The sequence below is a fragment of the Xiphophorus hellerii genome, chromosome 19, assembly GCF_003331165.1.
Source record: "Xiphophorus hellerii strain 12219 chromosome 19, Xiphophorus_hellerii-4.1, whole genome shotgun sequence".
In the NCBI taxonomy this organism is placed as follows: Eukaryota; Metazoa; Chordata; class Actinopteri; order Cyprinodontiformes; family Poeciliidae; genus Xiphophorus; species Xiphophorus hellerii.
In genome coordinates this window covers 8,641,391-8,659,951 of record NC_045690.1, presented here as the reverse complement: position 1 = coordinate 8,659,951, position 18,561 = coordinate 8,641,391, and the positions used below count along the sequence as shown (strand labels likewise).

Genomic DNA, 18,561 nt, shown 5'->3' with positions numbered 1-18,561 from the left:
ACACAAACAGAAATTTAAAATCACACTTAATGTGATTTCATCCTTTAAGTGAAATCACATTTGCGCCCAAAGTGATACCACATTAGCATATTTGCAGCAGCTGTGCTTCCTCTGTTGTGGGTTAAAACTCTTTTTGGTTTAGTCTCAAGAACACATGACTGCAAAGCTAAAAAAATATATATATGGTTTCTCATTTAATGTCAATTAAAAAATAGATTTGCCCTGACTTTTCTTTTTAATCTGTAGTCCAATCAAATCAAACTCAAAGAAACTGATTTCATGTATCATATCACCAAACATCACTTTCCTTAAAAAGATAAAAATAATAAAATAAACTTCGCATAACATGGGTTTGTGAGGTCTCTCTCTTTCTCTGAGCCCCTACGTTTACACTTCAGACACCTCAGGCTGCGGGCCGCATTTCTTCTCTTGTGGTGAACGGATGCTGCTGTAGAGCTTGCACTGGCAGGAAGTCAGTCCAAGCATCACAGACAGTGCACAGAAATATGTGCTCTGAAGGCTGCCACAGCTTAGATTGAGTCTCGCTCTTGACAAAAACCACCCGAATTCTCTCCTTTTTTCCGTTAGAGTGAAATTCTGCAAAAATGTACTGAGGGTGTTTAAGTTTTCCACATCATGATACACTCCAGAGACTTTCTGGTAGCTGTTTTGACTAAATCACCTAATATATGTGTGTAAACAGTAGCAGAAATCCTCAAATTGGAGGGCTCAGCCAGCTCAGGGTATTCCTGCTCCACATTTGTCACTGCTTCCAAACGTGGTTGGAAATCACATTCTGTTACGCAATCAAACTTAGATGCTATCGACGCACAGAAAGTTTTCCAGTCCTCCTACAGCCCGCTTTGTGATGCAGGTGCAGTCTTCTTTCATGCTGCCGATGCTTACTACTCGCACACACCGTATCAGCTTGAGCTGAGAGCTGTGCATGCTTTATTTACTCTATGATATCAGCTTTAAAGGATGTGTTAGCATTAGGTATGCTGAAGAAAGGTCAAGGGAGAATATCTGAAGGGCAAACTTGAGTGGCGTGAGAAACACAAAGGTAAAGAAAAAGGTTTTGAAGGTGCAATAATCCAACTTTTTTTATTTGATATTCATCTTCATGTCTGATTGTTCTGAGTTCAAGTTACACATGATGTCATGTGTCCTGCAGCACTCCACATTATGAGGACTCTGTCTGCTCATTTGCCTCGGTAACAGCAATCTGCCAAGGAATATTTTGTTTCATGTTCTACAAGTTGTGTCTTACAAAGTGTCTGGTTCGGCACAACCCTGCAGGAAATGAACAACAAGACATGAAAGAAGCAAGACACTTGTGTGCAAAATCTGTTTTTAGTAGAGGGGCCAGATGATAGGTTAGAGTCTGTAGTAATCTTTACTTTAAATAACTTTCAGGTTTTGCACTGTGCAAGGTTCTTGAGTCATCTCTGATTTGTTTATCTTATTTCTAGGGAACAATAACAGATTAATAAAGCCTGGAAGACTGGAAAAATCTGGTTAATGCAAGTAAAATATTGAAAATGATGGGTGGTTTAAACTTTATTGTGAACTTGAATGTTAATGGGGAATGTAATACCACTTACAGGATTTCATTACAGTCTGGGAAACTCTGGAATAATAAGCATTTTCCTGATCAGGGTAAGCTTGGAAAAAAAATAGAGTGTGGAAAACATTATATGTTAGTTAGATTCCAGTCCATCCATCCATCCATCCATCCATCCATCCATCCATCCATCCATCCGGGAATTTAAGTTACTCTTATTATTACTAAACATTTTTGTGCAAGAAAGAAACGATCCAGCCAAGGTATTTTCTTTTATACTCACATGCATAGTAGATACATTTACATCAGTACTTAACAACCAAAAATCTGCATAGAATTAAATGTTATACTTTTTACTAAAATACATCAGTATACGAGGAGCAAAAGTAATCAGTCGTGCATTTGCTACTTAAGTATAAAGCAAATCATTCAACTTGGGTGGGAGTGTGTGCTAAAGGGAAAAAAAGCAACACTTGGTCAGCTTTATACAATCAGTGCTCTGCAGCATCTCGACATGTCACTGGGAAACAAAACAGCCTCCTGGCTCTTGTCACAACCCTGCTGAGGTTGAAGAGATATTTTTGGTCCATGAGGGAGAGGTGTAAAAAAAATCAGGAGGGTGACCTCCTGCTTCCTGGTAGAAACTGATGAAGGCTTAAAGTGTACTGCTGTGTGAGGAGACGTTGTTTAGCATAGAAACTCGTTGAGCTTTTTCTTTATCTGATTCTACCGGGCCCAACAAATACACACTGGCTCTGAGCTCTTTGATTTCATTAAAGCATGTGACAGCCTGAAAGGATCTAACTTGTTGGCGCCTCGACCCTCAACCAGTTCAGACAAAGTTTGACCTTTTGTCTTCTATCTCACTTTCACCGCTTTGATGGCCAAATTCCTTTTCGCTTCAAAAATTATATTTTACCTCTCTGTTTGAAGATTCTGTCAATAATTGGTCCCTGGGTCTTTGAGAAAATAAACAAAAAATGTCTCTGGTGGGTCACGTTTCAGTTAAATAACATGTTACAATGTGTTGCCAAAAGTATTCAGATCACCATGACGTTTACATCAATTTAAATAGTTCCCCCACGCATGTAAGATTTAACAACCTCAACTCCTCTAGAAACTATTTCCACAAGGTTTAAGAGTGTGTTTATGAAAATATTTGACCTTTATTTCAAGAGAACATTTGTGAGGTCATTCCCAATGATCTGCTTCTCAGTCTTCACTCTAATTCATCCCAAACGAGCTCTATCAGGTTCTAGTCAAGGCTCTTTTCAGGCCAGTCAAGTACCTCTACACCAAACTCACTTATGTACATGGATCTTATTTTTGCTCTGGTGGGCAGTGAAGCTGGAATGGGAAAGCGTCCAAATATGCTTGTATTCTGCAGCACGGAGAGGACCTTCAATGAACCTAATGGGGTTCATTGAATGGGGTTGCTCCTTAGCTCCATTCCTGAGGAACAACCACACACCATAATACCCCCACCACTAATATTTATCCATGACACAGAGCAAACCCTGGCAAAGCCAAACTCCTCCAACGGCAAAAAAACCTTCAAGATCTTCCCCACTCAGACCATCTCCTATAATCAATTCTAGATTTAACAAACACCATTTTCACTGGGGTTACTTTGAATAAAGATCTAGACACATCAGATCCTTCATATTTATTCTGCAGGGCATACTAAAAGGAAACACAAAGTTTAAGGAATCCTCTCTTCATGTACAGCTTTTCAATTAACTCTGGGATTCTTGAGGTGTCTGTTCTGCTTTGGTTGCTAAGGCCATTTGGATGTGTGTGTTGCAGATCTGAACTTCAGATTTACGGAGGTTCTGGAGGAGAGTGCGGCAAATCTGGGTGGTGACTTCACACCCAGGCCCAGCAATGTGTTCGAAGGCATGTAAATATGATCGACAGAGCATTAGCCACTGCCAAGCAGAGATTTTCCAGTCCGGCAGCTGCATGCTGTACACCACAACATCCAAAGGTTTTACTATGTACTTGGACAGAGGTTCTCATCCATGGAAACACATTCCTTAAAAGCGTCTAAACACTGTTCTTAATCTACTCTGAAGGGCGCATAAAGCCTAGAGGTAAATAGAGATTGACTCCTCAAGATAGGTGGCAGCTTGTACACACTGTGTGCTTGATTTTATGATTTTACGTTGTCTACTCAAAACTGTTTCCACTTCGTTCTGATGCCCCAAACAATTGACTTTTGCGCAAGCAGGATTGTATCACAGTACTACGCTTGACTTCACTGACATCCTGAAACTGTTCTAGAAATATTTGCAGATCCAGTTTGCTGCCTCGGTGTGGCCATGGAGGTGTTTGGAACAAATTAAATCAAGGACTTGGAGGTTTGTCTTAATGCTTTTGGCAATATAGTGAATCCATTCAAAGTTATTGTTTCTGTGACAAGTCTGTGGTATAAAAAAGCAGAATCAGACTCGGACAAGCAGGATGTTCTGGCAGTAGCAGAGGTGTGCATGCCTTCTGCAGGTGAGTACATAGATACTTCCTCATTCATGTCATACCCTGACACAAATCAAGGCAGACATTTTCACTGCTGGCAACAATTGCCGCCTGCCTCTCACCAGTCTGCTCTTGAAAAGGAAGTAACTCTAGTGACTTGCCTTGTACAAACACAGAGAAGAAATACGAGAACAACTGTTGCTGTGTGGGTAAAATTTGACCCTTTTCAACACAGTGAGAAACGTCTGGAGTTGATGTTCATTTTGGTGAGGCCTAGGTGTTTCAGAGGCGTGGAGAGAGCAAAGGCGGCCTTCATGGGGATGTCGCACAGTAGGTCAGACTCCTCTTCGCACTCCTCCAACTCATAAGTGGCATCATCCAGCATCTCCTTGTGACGGTGGCACACCTGCTCTACTTTCAGCCGGTGGATCTCCCCACGAAGGCGGATCAGCTGCCGGGCCAGTCGGTTGTCCTGGACTTGCATCTCCCTCTGGGCAGTGAGAAAAAGAAGTGGGAAACTGGGGTCAGATGTAAGAAATCAGTAGTTTTATCTCTATAGCAAAGAGTGTAGGGTAGCACGTTCTTGATAAAAAAGGGTATTTTTTTATATTCACTATATTTAATTAACCACCAACAAGTCTGATAGGGTGTGACAGCTAATCACTATAGTTATAAACTTAGTTTCATTCTAAAATATTTTTTCTCATATAGAAACATGAATGCCTTCAGAACTCTTGGTATATTTCGCAGATTGTTGCAAATAGTCCTACCCTTTGATAAAGCTAAAAAAAAACAAAAACAAAAAACAACTGAGGGCAGATTCCACAATTGATCACTTATTTAAAACTCATATGTTCACTTGTGCCAAACTAAAATTATTTGCATTTGGATGCTTCCAGGTAAAAGCTGTGAGAAAACAGGCATCATATTGTTTCACAAGGTGTTTGTTTAAACTGAGTTAAGCATGCCATCATTCATGCTATCCTTGAAATGAGAGAGGCATTCATGCAGACACCGAGGAGATGATTATCTACCTTATAGTGAAGTAGAAAGCTGCCTCTCTCCTGACTTTATCAGATTTTGGTTTTAGATGGCTGAGAATTAGCTGGAAATCATTCATGTCAAGTTGCAATAAGTTAGTTAAACATAAACCCAACTCACCAGCTCTTTTCTCAGAAACTCCAGCGCATCATCAATGGTATCAAAGCCGCATATGTTGCGCACAACAAGCTCTGAGTTGTCATTTCTCAAAATTGCGGGCATGGAAACGTCTCCTTCAGCGGAGTCCGGACAGTCCGTGGGGCTCCTGTCCGTCCAAGGGCGACTCTGCAACCGTTCCTGCCACTCCAGATAGGACGGTCTGCGCGTCTGCAGCTTCAGCTTCTCCGTCAGCGCCTTGACGCTGTCCAGATCCTCCGTGTCTCCCTCCGAGCAATCAGCTCCAAGCTCTTTAAAATCCATTCATGCAACGGGGAAGCGAAACTTTCTGAACGCAGTTTGACAACGGCTCTCCGGAGGGTGCGGAGAGCGCAACAGGTCCATACCTCCTTTATAGGGAGAAGTCACACAGTGGCCGCCCATCCCGCAGAGAACGGGAGGGGTGGATAATTTATTAGCTGTTTTATGAAAGGGGAAGACGGACCTTAAGACCTCAGCAGACAGTTTCATTTCAAGAAAAACTTCAAAACAAATTTATATACATACTGTATGTATATATATATATATATATATATATATATATATATATATATATATATATATATATATATATATATATATATATATATATGAGGGTGTGGGAGGGGGGTGCGCGTGCGTGCGTGTGTGTGTAAACAGCCCAATTCTTACATACATGCAAGTGTAAAAAGTAACAGTTCCTCACGAAATGTAAAGTAGAGTAGTCTCTGTGTATTTTGATGCTCAGATTTGACTGAAGGCCCAAAATCAAGAAAATATAACCCAAAACAAAGCGGCACCACCAGTCGGGCCAATTGGTCAGATCCATGCACATGCGTTGTTCATTCAGAACTCTGACCCGATATATCTTACAGCTGAAAGAATTATTGGGTCAGGTTTAAATCTTGCATTCTGTAATTGTTTAATTTTAGTGAGCTTGTAGGAACTGTAACTTCAGTTTCCTGTTCTGAAATAACACCCGATGTGGTTTTCAGGTGCTGTAGTTCATCTGCTTAAAGAATTGTGCATTTTGAGATTGTGTTCTGCATACCTTAGTTACAGCATGTGTTCACTTGAGCTTCTGTTGCCTCTTCATCATCTCACACCATCATCTCACACCAGTCCTCTCCTGTCCACAGATATCAATTAGGGGGATTAATTTCCTCTTTTTCTGACAAGTTTAAAGATAGTTGAGAGATAGATGAAAATCTCAGTAGACTGTCAATTTCTGAAATACAAATACTGCATCACATTCAGAGTCACTTAGTTCCCCTCTCCTCCACATCTTGGTCTTTGGTTTGAACTTTAGTAGCTTATCTCCAGAAGACTAAACCTATTCAGTTGCTGTCGTGTGATTGGCTCATTGTGTTAACAAGCCATTGAAAGGGTGCATCCAATAAAAGGCCAATGAATGTAAAATGGCATGTACTGTTCAAATATTGTCAAGTAACAACCACAAACCTCACATCTTATGTAAGATTTTATGTGATACACCAACACAATAAAGATTTGTACAGCAGAAAGAAAAAAGGATTTTTAAAAGAGCACCAGGAGAAGACCAAGCACTTTAGAAATCAGAAGATCTAAATCAGTGATGATGTGTAAGGTAAAAGGTAAATGGATCTTAGCATGGGCTAACTGATCTTTCTGTGGCTTCAGGAGAGAAATACTGTAGTTACTCTAGTATTCCAGTCTCTCTTGGCCTCAAGCACAAACCTCTAGCATCAAGGTCCCAGCAATTGATGACCAAAACAAAATATTACTTTTTGTTTCCTTTTCAGACAAAAAAGGCTGAGGCCAACAGATGGCTTTCCACATTCTTATGCAACATTAGTATTGTAATATAATGTAACACACTGTAATAATTAATCTTCACAGGAAAAAGTTTTATAAGTTATAAATAGTCATTTCAACTAGCCAAGATTCCACCCTATTATTCATATAATAAATCTTACTAATGCTAATCAAAGTTGTAAGTTTTTTTATCTTGACTTCCCAAACGGATTTGCTAAGATATTGCGTTTACACATGAAACTCTCAGGATTTATAGAGTTGGTTGACTAAAAATTGTGTGGCACATCTTCAGAGAGTGGGACACCTGGAGGTCATTTTTAGCTGCAGCAAATGTGATGTTTTATTTATTTATGAAAGGATGAAATAAAATACCAGTCTTGTGTTCTAATCATATTTTACAGATTAGCTTATTGTATAGTAATGAAATACATCACATGTGTGGTGGTTTTACATATAACCTCCCTGTGTTTTATGCAACATATCATAAAATATGACTGGGTTGTGTATTTGGGACATTAGTTATAATTTTCTACTTCTAAATCTGTCATATGTCTGTAAAACTACGTAGAGTCATACACGTATCCTCAGTATTTATCATTGTATTTTAATTTTGCTTTCATTCCTTCGTGTTGAAATTCTTTTCAATAATTCTTTATTCATTTTCCATATATGGGGAAGTTATTTTCTTACTTTAAATCAACTTATTTGCATGTGTGGGATGAGACAAAAACAAATTTTAGTTGACTTTGCACAAAAAATAAAAATTCATCCATTAATTCATATTTATATGCTTCGAGAGTCGAATTTGTACACATGAGGTTAGGTGAAAAAAAAAACACTATTTGAGTTCTTCTGCTTAACACTACACCATCAAGTTGAAACTGAAAAAAATCTTGCATTTGTTATGATAAATGAAAATATTGGCAATTGTGTTCACAACAGGGGAAATTATATAGCAGTTGACATGCATTATATCTGAAATCTTTAAAAGATACCAGGGAAAATAAAATTATGTTTTATAGCTTTTGTAGGTACAGACAGATTTAGAAAAGCTAGAGCAAAAATAATTCTAATCCTCTAATCCACAGGTGTCAAACTCCAGTCCTGGAGGGCCACTGCCCTGCAACTTTTAAATGTGCCTCTGCTGCACCACATCCGAATAGGATAATTAGGTCAATAGCAAGGTTCTGGAGAACTTATCTACATAAGAAGGAGGTAATTAAGCCATTTCATTCCAGTGTTTTGTACCTATGGCACATCTAAAAGCTGGAGGACAGTGGCCCTGGAGGACTGGAGTTTGACACCCCTGCTCTAATCTAATCTAATCTAATCTAATCTAATCTAATCTAATCTAATCTAATCTAATCTAATCTAATCATTGCAAAAGTCTTAAACTCCTCACCAAAGGCAAGGATCTGTAACCTGAGGCCCCAGAGACTCAAGTGGCTCTTTGGACCTTACACAATGGCTCTTAATAAGTTTGGCTAAAACTGACTAAGAACTATCTATTGTTTTTGTTTTTTGTTTTTTAAATAGATATAATAACAAATACTTTTCTAAACAGTGTTTCAGATTTTGTATCATGGAATAACTGAGATGAATTTAATAGTTTTCCACAAATATCAACATCCAATGTAACAAAATGAATCAATCCTAATTTTGAATGACAACATTGATGTTGTTCTTTATTTTTTTTAATTTATTTCAGAAACTAAAAATAGAAATAAAGTGCTTTACAAATTTCCTACTGTCAATATTTATCAACAATTATATACTGTCCGGGTTTTTTTTTTGTTGTTGTTTTTTTGTTTTTTTCAAATAACCAGGCACATTTTTTTTCAAATGTTCTCATTGTTTTCAAATGACCAGGCTCGGATGTCAGCAAATGTTACACGGACTGAGGGTAAAATTGCCTCTCTGGGTCAGATTGCAAAACCCTGGCCTACAGCTAACTTTTGTTGCCTTGTGGTGCCACATGGTGGCCGTTTTATGTATTGCATTCGCACCTCAACTGCTTCTCCGTTCGAAACTGAACTAAACTTAACTTAAATGTCACATCACACTGGGTCGCTTTTTGTCTCAGGAAATGCGCACTTCCGTCTTTTGTTGCCTCAAGTAACTCATTTTCCATTTCCACACCAGACACCAGCTTAACAAGTAGTAACAGTAAAAGGTGAACCCGCATCTGGTTCAGCTATGTTCAGGCAAATATGAAGTTTCTTCTATTTTTAGACGCCTTATCGTCAAACCAGCAGTGCAACTGCAAGACAGCCCAGCTAGCTCTGAGTACAGAAGAGGAAGCTTGCTTTCATTTTCTTAAACAGAGGCGAGTAGGTGATTTGAAGTGAAGTGCGGGGGGTAGAAAGAAGAAAAGTTCGTTTCTGTGAGGGTTTTTCTAAAGTCTGAGGGGGCTGATGGAGTTTTCTGACCACATTAAGACGGCCAACGTGAAGGATGTTGTGCTCCGTCAGCCGCTGCACCCACCGAGCAGAGGGACCCTGTGCGTCACCGGTCACCACCTGCTCTTCTCGGACAGGGAGGAGGGAAGCTCCAGGCAGGTTCTGCTTCTGCTCAGGAATATCGATGCCATTGAGAAAAGGTGAGATTGGGAGGCGCCCAGAACAGCGAAACTTTACTGATTAAAGACAAAATTTCTCATCACCTACTTGACTTCTTAGAATAAGGATTTGAAACAAGCATGTTGGTTTCATCTGTTCTTCATTCCTTGCAACTTAAATCAGACTGTTAAATCCCTCTAATATACCAACTGATCACTATGCCGTCGACTTGGAATGACATTCAGAGTTATTGACTTTTACACTGCCAGGCTGACGAATGAACTAATCATAACTGTGTCATTTAATCCCACTATGTCTAATTCGCTTCCTTAAATCTGTCCAACCAGTGTGGAAAACCTTTTGGGCTATTCCGGCTTCCTCTCAAAAGCAGCCCACAGTGACAGGTTGGAAATTGTTGGTGTTGCCATGTGCCTGCTGTGTTCTGCCTCTGCTGAAAAAGGAAATTTCCTAACAAAATTGCAGCCTCTCTATGCAACTTGCTGCTGGCCACATGTTTTACTGTCTCCTGTGCCTCTTGCTGAAGCTTGATTTCAATGCCTTGTGGAAGTACTTCTGAAACCACGTGAAACTATTATGGTTCACTGACTAAGAGAAACACACCTTCAAAACAACCATTTTTGTTTCCTCTTCTGCTGCAAGTCGGGCAAGGAATCCTTGCATTGGTGGAAAAAAGCATCCATCATCCATAGAGTGTCTGTATGAAAAAAATGTGTATACTTACTTTTACATTCACAGAATGCCTGGATCCTCTGGGACAATCACCATCAAATGCAAAGATCTGCGCGTGCTTCAGCTGGACATTCCAGGCATGGAGGAGTGCCTCAACATTGCGCACTCGATTGAGGTATTTTACAGTAATACCTTAACAAAACCAAAGGATCAATATATTTTGCCCTAAATTGTTATGTTCTTGGATTACAACATTTAGCAGCCAACTCTCTTTTTTTTCTGCAGACCCTGTCCTGCCTGGACAATGTGTCGGAGATGTATCCTTTCTTTTACAGGCCCAATGACCTCAGCCTGCGGGAGCAGTGGGGTCTCTCAACCCCTGAAAAACACTACACTCAAATTAAGGAACTTGTAAGAAACTACAAAGCTTTTTTAATTGCCTAACAAAAGTTAAGCATCGCATGTAGTAAAGCATGACACAAAAGCTGTAAGAAGTAACCATTTTTTCAACAACAGTCCAGCAGGCATATGACAGGAAAATGCCAGGGAGGGTGGACTTAAAGGTCACTTTTCAGGATATCCCTGTTGCTTAGCTTTCATTTGTTTTCCCCTAACGTCAGAACATGCAAACACACAGCTTGAGTTCATGTCTTTCCCTGGGAATAGCATGTCGCCATGACAAAGGGTTGGGCAATAAGGATCTTAATTGTTGGAAGTGTTTATGAGCACAACATTCGTCAAGTAGGCTAGGTGGAATGTATGTATCAGGGTGGCCTGGTTACTGGGAGAAATTTACTGGAATTTGCATGTCTAGGCATTTCTTTTCCAGTTTTTTCTTGTTTTTGTTTGAAACCTTTCTGCAGCACATTTCAAATAATAAAATTTACTGTTATCTATATATCTTGAGCACGTTAAAGACCCTATATTTTATTTAACCACATTCTGACTGACTTTTGTTGATGTCTTTTTAAGGCCTCCCAATGAAATGCAGTGTTTTTCAATGTGCTACTTTGTCCAAGACAGCCTCTACATTAACTTGTCAAGCTTTTCTGTTATTGAGTTGTTAGATGTGACATGATAACTTACTATATTGAGTAACAGTCTTTTTTTATTCAAACTTCCTGAAGCCTAATTTAATTTAAGATGGTCTTGAGCCACCCTTCTCTAGGCATTCTAGCAGATTTATGGTTTATTCAGGAGCGTAATTTCTGACCATATACTATGTCATCTTTCTTTATTTTCAGCATAAGAAATGGAGGTTGAGCAGTGTGAACAAAAAATACTCTGTGTGCCCTTCCTATCCTCCGGTAGTCATTGTTCCAAAAGGCATCGACGATGAAACACTGAAGAAAGTGGCCAAATTTAGGCAGGGTGGCCGCTTCCCTGTCTTGTGCTACTATCATCGAAAGAATGGCATGGTAAGGGAATCATGCTGCCTGATAGAATGGCTTTCGAGATTATACAACACTCTTGAAATTTCTTACAATTTTCTTCCATTTAAAGGACAAACTTCAATTTATCTTATTCCAATTTCATCATGTGACAGACAATGTAGTTCATGATTGTGGAGTGGAAAGTAAAACAGATATTGTTATACAAAAGGCTTGGTGTACATTCGGATTCATCTTAGTATAATTCCAACTGTTCTGCAGAGGCCTGAGAGAGTTGTTAGAGAGCAAAACCATGAAAACCAAGGAACACAACAGATAGGTCACAGGGAGAAATGTGTGGAGAGGTTTAGGTTTGTGAAATATTACCCTAAAGCTTCAACCTCTCACAGATCACTGTTCAAATCAGGATCCAAAAATGGAAATAGTACGGAAAATTTGCTAACATAACAACACATGACTATCCAAGTAAATTTAAAGACAACTGTTAGGTGAGTACATAAATCTGTTCTTTATAAAAAAAAATCAGTGTTGTATAAAGTACTGAAATCTCAGAGTCAAGTAAAAGTATAAGTACCTCTCCAAAATATGACTTTGGTAAAAGCCCAAGTCACTGACTGAAATGTTACTTGAGTTAAAGTCTTAAAGTATCTGAAACATCTTGTACTTAAGTATGGAAATTACTGTAAAAATGGATGTACTCAAGTAATGTAATGAAAAGTACAAGTAAAAAGTAAAACAAAGCAAATGCAGTTTGAATGACATTTTTTATATTTTGGTAAACTTGTCAAATACACTTAAAATAATGTACCCAACCAAGTGCAGGCAAAATTAAACCTGCTAATAGATATACCTGCAGGCATCATTTAGTTAAGAAAATTAGGTGCTTTACCTATAGCACAAGGTTAACTTAACCTGCTTTACAACTGAACCAGCTTCTTAGTATACCCTCCAGGACAGAAAATACAAAGTTTTTGTAAGCCTTAAGTTTTCCCGTCAAGTAAAGTCAGTGCTGAAAATGAGAAAAATAAATAGTACAGAAAATGCGGCCAACATGAAGAAAAAAAGCTGTTACGATTACTCTACTTCACAAATCAGTGAATCAGTCAATGCTACAGTCAGTAGGTGGTGCACACAACTGGTCATTATGCAAAAGAAAAAAAGAATTGGGAGGGAAATGCAGCTTATTGGCATCTGTAAACCTGGTTTTGAACTTGCATGCCTTTCCTATATTCGTTAAATTTAGTCTAAATTGCTATCACTATGGCTTCTGCCCCCCCTTGAACAGAGGAGTCTAGGTAGCCTGCTATAGTCAACATTAAGCCTAAGCTAAATACGCCACGTGTGGAACTGAAACAATGCCAAACAAAGTTAATTTATGGTCAACGTTTCACAATACAGTAGTGTCTAGTGACCAAGCTATAGTTACTGAAACAGGAGGATTATAACCATTTCATAAGACGTTACCTCGATGTGTTTCTTCAAGTTGGACGGGGAGTTTTTGTAAGATAGAATTTCCACATCTTCGGGCAGGAATAACATAAACTGCATGCGGCACGACGAATCTTTAACACCCACGAAAGAGTGTATTGTGTTTAAATAAGGCCATGGGCTCTCATCACCAGCTGGTGGTTCCCCTGGAGCCGTGTCCGACGTAGTTGCAGTCGTTGTGGCCTCCGTCTCCTCCTCCATGTGACTGCTGCTGATTGCGAGACTTGCTTTGTGTTTAATGGGAGAAGCGAAACAGGTGTATCCTATTGGTGGTGATGAACAAGCCCAGGCAAGTAGGCTACGGACTTTGTTCGGTAGCCTACTTGCTACTTGCTAATCAGTAGGTGGGATCAAAACACTTGCGTTTCTCTCTCTCGCTTTTTTGTAACGAGTAACTAAACCACACATTGAAAATGTATCGGAGTAAAAGTATGCAATTAAGTTCGGAAATATAGTGAAGTAAAAGTGAAAGTCATCAAAAATTTTCATACTCGAGGAAAGTATGAAGTACTCCAAAATATACTTAAGTAAAGTAGTGAAGTATTTTTACTTCGTTACTATACAACACTGAAAAAAATTGGCAAGAAGAAAGTCATTGTTAAAGAAAAAAGGAAAGTGGTGAAACATCTGGTATACAGATTTTCACAAGCTATGCAGGGATGACAGCAAACATATTATACAAAGGTGAGCAGCTTATTTGAGAATGAACACTGAATACACCTCATAGTGAAACATGGTGGTGACAGCATCATCCTGTGGATATTGTGTTCTATAGAGGAGGTAGGGAAGACCTGATGTAAGGTTTTCCAATTTCAGGCTTTACGTGTGAAGACCCCCATATATTGCTGTGGTTGGACACAGTGTCCAACTCGGACGGGGTTAGACAAATCCTAGTCTCACTTTTCAGACTTTTATCTGTAAATAAATCATGAAAACTATCACACAAAATCCCAATAAAACAAAGTTAAGTTTGGATTGTAGCCTGTCAAAATGTGGAAAGGTTCACGGAGTATGAACACTGTACAAGCACCATTTTATGCACCATTTTATTTCTAACCTGCGTTCTGTATTTACTCAGGTGATCATGCGCAGCAGCCAGCCACTGACTGGTGCCAACAAGAAACGCTGCAAGGAAGACGAACTCCTCCTTCAGGTTGTGATTGAGGACTCAGATAAAGGTTTCATTATTGACACTCGTTCAAGTCAGCAGGTTCAGCAGGCTCGGATGACAGGCGGCGGCTTTGAGTCCAAATCGTGCTACAGCCACTGGAAGAGGCTTCACAAACAGATGGAAAGGTATGTGTGTTAGTATTTTATGTTAGTAACTTTGCAGATCTTTCTCCCTAGCTTCTCATTCTTCTTTGCCTTTGTGGGCCCAGGGGTAAGGCCCTTCAGGAGAGCCTGATTAAACTGGTGGAAGCCTGCGGAGATGAGTCCCACAATGTGGACCGCTGGCTCAGTAAGCTGGAGAATTCAAAATGGCTGTCTCACGTCCAGACTGCTCTGTCCGCAGCTGGCCTGCTGGTAGAGTGTGTGGAGAGGTAGGAGCAACACCAACAGTACATGTCCGTGATGAGATTACACCTGGTGGGCACCTAAATTTGCATAATAACAACTTAATAAATTTCAGTTTGATAAGCATTTAGTAGAGTAAACAAGCATGGCAACTGGGCAACGATTAAAAGCAGAATAAATATGATAAGATGAAACGTAATTTTTTTTTATTGCTAAAGTATTAAAGAAATATGAAATTTGTAATTTCCATTAGCAGATATTAATAAAATAAAAGCACTAAGGCAAATAAAAGGAGCCAAATTACACAAAGATTTTGGAAAAAATTAATAATGAAGAAAGGATGTCTGTGTCTTGTACCCAAACTTCCAAAACATGCTACATTAAGGAATGAATGCATATGACTCTTTTTATTAAACTGTATTGTTTTTGTCCAGGGACGGTCATTCAGTTCTGGTCCACGGCTATGAAGGTACAGACTGCACTTTGCTCATCTGCACTCTGGCCCAACTCATCATGGACCCGAGCTGCCGCACTCTGGAGGGTTTCCTGGCTCTCCTGGACAGGGAGTGGCTACAGGTGGGGCTACAGTGTGTATGAGAGAAGAAAGGAGGTTCAGAGCATTGTTTCCTTATTTATTTTATTTTTCCAGTGAAGACTGTTTTTAGTGGATCATATTTTTGTGAATATATAATAGTTCACGAAAATAATACTAAAATAATAAATTTTAGTAAGCTGTCTTGCTTGCTAAAATTGTAAGCAAGACAGCGCCTTGCAAAACTTTTCATACTCTATGAGATTTTCACATTTTGTTAAGTTATAACCAAAAAAAAAAAATCTTCATTACTATTGTTGAGATTTTACCAACTAGTACAAAATTGTGAAGTGGGAAGAAAATTATTCTTGGTTTTATTTTTTATTTTTTTCCAAAATTATTGCATTTCATCCCCAAGCCATTACTTTGCAGAACCAGTTTTACTGCATTTTCAGATACAACTTATGTGTGGGGCGGTCTCTGCATGCCTTTTATACCTACAGCTCTTTTTGCTCTTTCTTCTTAACCAGCTCAAGCTTAAGGTTGGATGGGTAGAGTCTGTGTGCAACAACTTTCAAGTCTTGACACAAACTCTTGTTTGAAGTCATTGAATTGGACATTGAATTTGTCTTTCTGCGACATGAATATGATCTTTCCATCGTGGCTCTGGTTGTTTACTGACGTTTGTTGCAGTTTGAAATTATTTCCAGAAACAAGTAGGAATTCTTCCAGAATTGTCCAATTTGTATCTCTACTCAAACCATGATAAACATTCTTGCACCTGGTGAAGAAAAGCATTCCCTCTGAATTATCCATACAGTATTTTACATGGTGTACTTACAGTTAAATTGTAGTCCTGCCTGATCAGAGCACCTTCTTTGACATATTTGCCAACTCATTAATATGGCCTATAACTTCTTATGGCTTTCTGTCAACAATAACTGTCTTCTTGCCATTCTTCCACTGTAAAGCCAGTTTTGTGAAGTGTAAAACTAATAGTTATCCTGTGAACAGATTCTCTCCATTGAACTGTAAATATGCCAGAATTACTATGGGCCTCTGGTGGCATCTCTGATTAATAATCTCCTTTCCTAGTCTAAAAAGGCTTTCTGATGCCAAGTTGTGTGAAGTTTTTTCCATTTGCAGATGACAGATTGAACAGTGCTCCTTGAAATGTTTACAATGTTGTTTAATGACCCAACCCTAACTTGAACATTTTGTTAGCTTCATACTTGAGCTGTCTGCTTTGCTCCTTTGCACTTCATGATGCTGTTTGTTCAATCATTTTCTCCCAAAAACCTTTGAACTCTACATAGTACAGCTTACATCGAGACAAAAATTTCTGGGTTTTGCAAGACATCATATTTTCTTGTTCATTTGAGTGCGTGGCCTATCCTGCAGGCAGGACATCCGTTCCAGCAGCGGTGTGCCCATTCAGCCTACTCCCACGCTCGCCTCCAACAGGAGTCTCCAATCTTCCTGCTGCTGCTGGACTGTGTTTGGCAGCTTTGGCGTCAGTTCCCCCTGGCGCTGGGTTTCTCTGAGACGCTGCTCCTCAGACTGGCAAATGAGGTCTACGCTTCAGACTACGGCACGTTTCTGTGCAACAATGACCAGGAGAGGTCAGTTCAGCACCGCCGGGTTTTTCACTCAATACAGATTGCAATGCAGAGCTCATCAGTGTTGATCATTGAAACTAACAACCACTTTCAGGTGTGCCGTACAAGTGAAGGACAGGACTCACTGTTTGTTCCAGGCCCTGCTGAGGCCGCCTGAGAGAGATTACTACTCAAACCCTCTGTATGAACCCAACGAGCTGGCAATCTGGCCCTCAGTTCACCCACAGTCCCTGCAGCTCTGGAGAGGTGAGCTGCAGTCCGATTAATCATACCACTTTAGTATTACAGATTCTGATACGTATTACATGACAGTGATTGGTCTTGATGTTTTGATTTGACCCCCAGGCTTTTTCCTGAGGTGGACACAGCAGGCGCAACATCTAGAGGCAGTTCAGGAGGAAATAAGAAGCATGGTCATTGAGTGGCATAGGGTGACCCAGAGGTGACACCCCTACAAAGAAATTAGGATTTGAAAGAGAAAATTATTTCACAGAGCCATATTTTAATTTGTTCCATGTTTAAATGTACTGTATTTTTTTTTACCTTCATAAATGTCCACCCTTTTTTTTCTTTCTAAGAATTGAGTGTTGTCGTCATTTATATATATTTTTTTCTTAGGATTTTATAAAGACATTTACAGATCATTAATATGGATTATTATGAGAAAATATTGGATTAAAACATCTGGTAATTATTAATACCTGCCTTAGTACAATATAAGGACAAATACCTTTGTTAAACCTTAATCAAACCTTCACATAATGGGTTTTTAGTGTTTTAAGACTTGAGATTTGAGTGTTTTCCTTTAGCAGCTCATGACTAGCTTAACTACTACAAGATAGTTATTACATTAAAATATCTCTTTCATGCATTGTGGTCCTTCGAGTGGACAACTATTTCCATATGTATATGTGTGGGTGATGGTAAATTGGCATATAACAATTTAATTGGACTCTAGTGTGTTGTTCCATACTCGGCATCGACTGGTGAGCCTGTGTGGGTTTATGTCTAAAAATATATGTAACACAAATTAACAACAAATGAGTAAATATTAATTGTTAGGGTTTGACCCTATGTTGGGATTACATTTTAATTAATCATCTTCATGTTAATGTGCATATTATCCATTGCTGGCAATATTGCATGTAAAACATTAGCAATTGCTGTGACAATAATGGTCTTGAACAGATATTAGCAGTGCTAATTGTTCTGCAACAATTAGAACATGTTTAGTGCCAACTTAATCATGCCACTAAACATGTTTTATTTATATGACTTAAATGCTCAGTAACATTGAAATTAATGCTATATGTCAGACTGTGAAATAACGACCTAGAAGTGGGGTTGTGAAGCTAATATTCAGTTCAAATGAGGATAATAATTGTGATGGAGAACATCAATATCTCAAAAAGAAAAAACAAGAGCTGAGTTAACAGACGCTGATGTTCCTGAAGTAGCTAAGGATTTTGATTAAGCTCAGGATATACGAGCTCTAAGACATAAGAAGGTAAACTATCAGAAGCTCAGTGTGTTTCAGTGCTTTAGTGATGTTTTTTTTGTTCTTTATTTGTGTACGCAGTTTATACATGACTTTCATTTCCTGTTTATTCAATTTTGTGTGCAATATTTGGGTTGTTCTTGAAGAAATGTTAATTTTAAAATACACAGTTCAACAAGGGAAAGGAAGAAGAGCTGAATTAAAAGTAACAACAGTAGAACGTAAGAAATGTGGTGATTTGTATTATTTTAGAGTTCTTCT

The 18,561-nt window shown here is 39.0% G+C and overlaps 2 protein-coding genes across 3 annotated transcripts; one reads left to right on the top strand and one right to left on the bottom strand.

Annotated features, from left to right (window-relative positions):
* Nucleotides 1-1,542: 1,542 nt before the first annotated feature.
* Nucleotides 1,543-5,607, bottom strand: fam167b (family with sequence similarity 167 member B). Its single transcript, XM_032547701.1, has 2 exons — nucleotides 5,201-5,607; nucleotides 1,543-4,529 (listed from the first exon to the last, which is right to left on the bottom strand). The coding sequence occupies exons 1-2, from the start codon at nucleotides 5,498-5,500 to the stop codon at nucleotides 4,266-4,268; spliced, it is 564 nt and encodes a 187-aa protein (XP_032403592.1). The 5' UTR covers nucleotides 5,501-5,607; the 3' UTR covers nucleotides 1,543-4,265.
* A 3,471-nt stretch (nucleotides 5,608-9,078) lies between these two features.
* LOC116709527 (myotubularin-related protein 9) lies at nucleotides 9,079-18,525 on the top strand. 2 transcript variants are annotated; one of them, XM_032548124.1, is made up of 11 exons: nucleotides 9,079-9,608; nucleotides 9,915-9,971; nucleotides 10,324-10,432; nucleotides 10,543-10,668; nucleotides 11,502-11,675; nucleotides 14,215-14,432; nucleotides 14,516-14,677; nucleotides 15,086-15,227; nucleotides 16,585-16,805; nucleotides 16,897-17,048; nucleotides 17,148-18,525. In XM_032548124.1, the coding sequence occupies exons 1-11, from the start codon at nucleotides 9,424-9,426 to the stop codon at nucleotides 17,246-17,248; spliced, it is 1,647 nt and encodes a 548-aa protein (XP_032404015.1). In that variant the 5' UTR covers nucleotides 9,079-9,423; the 3' UTR covers nucleotides 17,249-18,525. The 2 variants fall into 2 exon arrangements, with proteins under 2 accessions (XP_032404015.1, XP_032404016.1); XM_032548125.1 differs by lacking the exon at nucleotides 9,915-9,971 and having other exon boundaries at nucleotides 9,080-9,608.
* Nucleotides 18,526-18,561: the final 36 nt, after the last annotated feature.